This window comes from Adiantum capillus-veneris, chromosome 24, assembly GCF_014529385.1.
Source record: "Adiantum capillus-veneris isolate H3 chromosome 24, ASM1452938v2, whole genome shotgun sequence".
NCBI classification, from domain to species: domain Eukaryota; kingdom Viridiplantae; phylum Streptophyta; class Polypodiopsida; order Polypodiales; family Pteridaceae; genus Adiantum; species Adiantum capillus-veneris.
This window is the reverse complement of record NC_140954.1, coordinates 199,055-203,987: the sequence shown is the minus strand read 5'-3', so window position 1 is coordinate 203,987 and position 4,933 is coordinate 199,055. Positions and strand designations below refer to the sequence as shown.

General features: G+C 43.2%; 1 protein-coding gene across 1 annotated transcript; it reads right to left on the bottom strand.

Moving 5' to 3' along the window:
• Positions 1-493: 493 nt before the first annotated feature.
• Positions 494-1,616, bottom strand: LOC147425805 (isoamylase 2, chloroplastic-like). The gene is made up of 4 exons (XM_086498406.1): positions 1,504-1,616; positions 1,288-1,428; positions 964-1,050; positions 494-877 (listed from the first exon to the last, which is right to left on the bottom strand). Exons 1-4 carry the CDS (start codon positions 1,599-1,601, stop codon positions 814-816), a joined length of 390 nt encoding a protein of 129 aa, XP_086354532.1. The 5' UTR covers positions 1,602-1,616; the 3' UTR covers positions 494-813.
• Between the last annotated feature and the right edge of the window lie 3,317 nt (positions 1,617-4,933).

The window sequence follows — 4,933 nt, the reverse complement described above, 5'->3', positions numbered from 1 at the left end:
ATGGACAGAAGCCCTTCCCCCACTGGCCCTGCATTCCTCCCATGACCTCGATCCTGGCCTTGGTGGGGTGGGCAACAAGAAAGCCGCCTTTGAGATTGACGTTACCAGCTCTTCTTGAGGCCCGCTCCCCACCAAACGTCCACCTGTCCAGGTGGAAAACCTTGCACAGGGGGCGGTTTTCTTCTCTGACGACAAGAGGTTTGCAAAAACAATGATTGTGGCAGCAGCAGGGCAGGCAAAGGGGGCTTGCGAATCCTAAAACAGCAGCAGGGCAGAGAAAGAGAATAGAGATACAGACACCTTCATTTGTGTTGTGCACAACTGTTTGGCCCTACATGCTTATCGAAGAAACACCTCAAGACATGATCAGAAAGAAGCCTATCTAGTTCAAGACACAAAAGTTGACACTTGATTGAATACATCTATTCGTATGGTTAAAAGAACACTTGATTTCTTTTCGAGTGATGAGACACATTACGCTAAAAAGGCAGTGTTGGCATACAAACACAAAGATGATTGCAAAGGAACATTTCTCCAATATCCTGCTGTGCTCTTAGCATGCCAGAATGAGTCTTGCGCTCACAATTTTCAAGTGCCTAGCCCATAGAACAATGAGCTTGCTTGCTTACGTTCCAAAGCTGAACAAGAATGAAAGTGGCAATCTAGAAAAACTGTTTTTCAGAATATTTCAGTTAGCTAGATATAGCTTGCCCATTGACACAAGATACTATTCCTTTATTTTTTTGGGGTGGCAGTATCCGACAATGCTGATGAAGGTCTTCCATGTTCAGGAGAGAACAAACATTGTATCTGCTAAATTTCTGCCAGTGTGCGTGCTTCTAGTAGGATGGAGCTGTAGGGTTGAATGTGATAGGTTCTGAGTGGGACATAGAAACAGGATACGGAATGTCAAAACACACATAAAAAACCACAAGTGCCTAAAGAGATCTGAATACAATTGACCTTGTTTCTCCTTCTGCAAAGTTGAGAAAAAGTCCATGTTCTTGGAAATATTGAGGAAACGGAAGGCTTGTATCTGCAATTCGGTGCCTGAAAGAATAACATTGACAGCACCTAATGTGATCCTTGCATGTTCTGTTGTGGAGATCACAAATGCTTTAGAAGAATATAGGAAAAACAAAGATTGAACAATTATGCAAGCATCTCATCATTTGGGGCAGTTTACCACGAAGTTGGATTGAATAGTTTCTTTTCCACAGTTAAGTTGCTGAGCTGAAACTGCTCAAACACCGGTCAAATAGACAGGAAGAGGAGAAAGTGGCATACCAGCTCATGCCTGTAGGAGGTTCAGGAAGAGAGGCAATGACTGAAACATTTCCTGAGTTGAAGCCTATGTAGATGTCTCCTAGTGCAATTTGGCATTCTGTACTGGCCTTGTCAGAGATGAGGCTTACGGCAATGAAGGAGCTGTGTGAAATAGTCAATATAACAATCAAAATCGGGAATCAACGACCTCGAAGCAAACAAAAGCAAGGAGACTACCTGTCCAGATTTTCCCAGTCAGGTTCATTGATTTGGACACCATGCCATTGGATGTTTTCGAGCCTAACAAAATCCTTGCGCTGCATGCCAGCCAACATCCTAGATTATGTAAGAGGCATCTAGACATGTGAAACAGCTTCTGCCAGAGCTTAAAGCGAATGGAGTGTTTTACGTCTGTTTTCTAAGTGATAAACAACAAGCATATCCATCATATTTAACAAGCATACCAGAGCATATGACAAGAAGCAACAACTAAAGCCTGCAAGCACTGGCACAGAGATGGATATGCAAGTTATTATGAACAACAAAGGGAGTGCATAATCCCATCCAGGCTGTCTATATATGCTTTCATATGACAATAGATTGGAATGATCTGAGTTTATCAATTATCAGAAGGGCCAGAAAAAAGACCAAATCAAGATTGGAACACATTTGCCTGAAAAATAAATAAGTTTATAGGGTGTCTAAACCTCATTCTTCCCATCTGCCAATGACGTGTCATCCCCTCTTTCCCCCTTTTGAAATAAATCAAATATTTTGTCCTGTTTTATTTCAAGGTGTTGACAATAATCCTTCGGATTCCCTGCAGGAAATATGGTACAAACAGTCGCCTGCCTGAAGACTAGTATGTGCCTCAGCTTTGATGCACCCTCTCACAACATGGGTGTGCCCAAACAGCTACAGGGGTGTCGGTAGCATACTTTAGTACACAAGACCCATCGTGTGTAAAATGCAATATCTGCAGCAGTAGCCTAATATTAGAGATGTATGTCTGGTCCTGGTGAAGCCAACAGAATGCTCTCCAAAAAGATACCGACTCTTTTCGTGTTGTTACCGCCTATAAGCAATGTGTGGGGGGTTCTCATTAAGTATAACATTCAATGGTGACGAGTTTTAGGGTTAGGGTTTTTGGGTCATAGTTGCAACTGTTCATTTCGTTCGTTTGGCCAATCACGGACTCTCTCTCCCTAGAAAGGTGGTCCATGCCAATCTCTTCAGACGTGGAAGGCACCCTTTGAGATTGTCGAGGATGGCAAGAAGGTTCTCCCTATCTTGTGCACCAAGGACAAGATCTCGTCACCTCTTGCCAAGGTTAAGGAGGCTTTATAGAAGTCTCAAGAACGGTATAAGAGAGCAGCAGACAAGCATCGATGTGACTTGCCATTAAAGAAAGATGACTGGGTACTCCTTAGGTTTCAAAAGGCAACTTAGAGAGAAGAAGAGTAAGAAGAAGCTTTTCCCAAAGCTAAGTATGTGATATTGTGGCCCTTTCTAAATTTTAAAGAAGATCAACAATATATACTTTGACTGAAAAAGTTGCTAGATACTTGGAGGGATTCACAATGCTTTTCATGCGAGTCTGCTACAACCTTTCAAAGGTGAGGCGCCTGAGGATAGGGAGCAATAGGTGCAACTAAAGGTAGAAGAAACCGAGGAGATTCTTATACCTGAGCAGGCCCAAACGCACAAGAAAAGAATGAAGGGAAAACTCGTCCAGAAATACTTGGTCAAGTTCAAGAACTACCCTGTTCTTGATGCGACGTGGATGAATTGCAGATACTCCTTAGATACTAGAGCATTACCTTGAGGCTTTTGGTTTAAATACGACTATTCCAAAAGTGCACATCGATTCAATGAATTGAATCTAGTGGAGTGCGTGCTGCACAAGAGAGGAGCCACTTGACTTCTTTGTCACAAATTGCCCCAAATTGAAATTTGTCTTTGACATTCTGGGGGTGCTGATGTGCTAAGAGTGCTACGCATAGTGAATGCTATGATATTTGATGTTATAATTGGAATTCCTTAAAACTGATTGCTTGATATACAATGCAAATGTGTGTTTGTTTGAGTATGTAAGGTGAAATATGAATGATTACAATTTCGTGTCTTAAGATCTCGACAAATGATGATGTGAATATGATTGTTGATTGTTCAGTGACTAGTATTCTTTGTGCTAGTGCATGGTTTGAGTAGTCAAATGCATGTATGCATGGAGTCGGTGTCTATTGAGCTGGTTTATTGTTTACTATTTGTGTTGCACGCGTAATCAAGGGCAATTACTCCTCTTAAGGCAGGTCGTCACAGGAGAGGGGACCTAGTCCATGGCACTGTCGGAATCAGTGTGGGTGGGACGTAGTGTGAACCCGGCTAGTGTGGTTGGTCGCTTATAAAAGGAGGACATGGTCTTGTTTGTGGATGACAACATTCACTCGCACAGATCCAATGATCAGCCTGTAAAACAAGCTAGGCGTACACAAGGTCACCTTGAGGAAGTGAGGCCGACGGGTATGGGATGCTTGGAGCAGAATTTGGCAGTCTGCGTAATCCGCCGCTTTTTCCGCCCCAAATTACAAGATTGGTGAGGTTTATCTCACATGTTGACTTTTGGGCGCCATAGAAAACAGTTGACTTTGAGCTTTCAAAAGACTTAATGGGACATGCCAAACAAGGTTCTCCTATGCATGCCGACTCATTGACTTCTCCTACAGACACGCCAGTGTCCACCTCAAGAGGGCAAGAGTCTTCGACTGAAGAGAGAGAACCAAGGGAGCCAGATGAAAGTTCATCACAAGATTCCGGAGAAGTTAGGGAATCAGATGATAGTGCATTCGAGGGTTCCGACAAACCAAGGAAACCAGATACAAGTTCATCGGAGGATTCCAAAAAAGAAAGAGGATCACATGATAGTGCATCCGAGGGTTCCGATGAAGCAAGGGAATCAGCTAATAGTTCATCATAGAATTCCAAAGATTCACATTGAGCTGCTAGTGGACAAGGGAGGCAACGGGGCTACCGATAGGTCACAGGGCACATGAAAAGAACAAAAAGGTAAGCTAGGTCCACCGGATAATTTGGTGTTGGCTACCGATAGGTCACAGGGCACATGAAAAGAACAAAAAGGTAAGCTAGGTCCACCGGATAATTTGGTGTTGGGTACTTTTTGGCCCTCGATGTAAAGTGGATGGAGGAAAACATCACAAATTCTCTTCAGAGAGAGCTGTACCTTGAAGCTTTTGGATTATTAGCAGTGTCTATGCCAAAAGTTACCGATCATCAGGTTGAATCTGGTGCGGTGCCGACTGCACAAGGGAAGCCACTCCACTCCTTTGTCACAAATTGCCTAGAATCTGGATGTGATGGCTAAGTGAATGAGAACTGGATGAGATTCTAGTGCATCAAGATGTTTATCTCGATGAGATGACTGGATACTCTGGTGAGCACATCAAGAGTTCCGGAAGGATGAGATGGGTGCATAGTGATCTAGGTGCATCAAGAGTTTTGGACGGAATGAGATGGCTAGATTGAATAATTAAAACACGGTGCTCAGTGTGAACTAAGTGTGTGATTTTGTGCACTGCATGCTATGTGGATGTACTGTCTTGTGGGGATGGTCATGGGCATGGTTTGCTTGTTTGAAATGTGAAAAGAA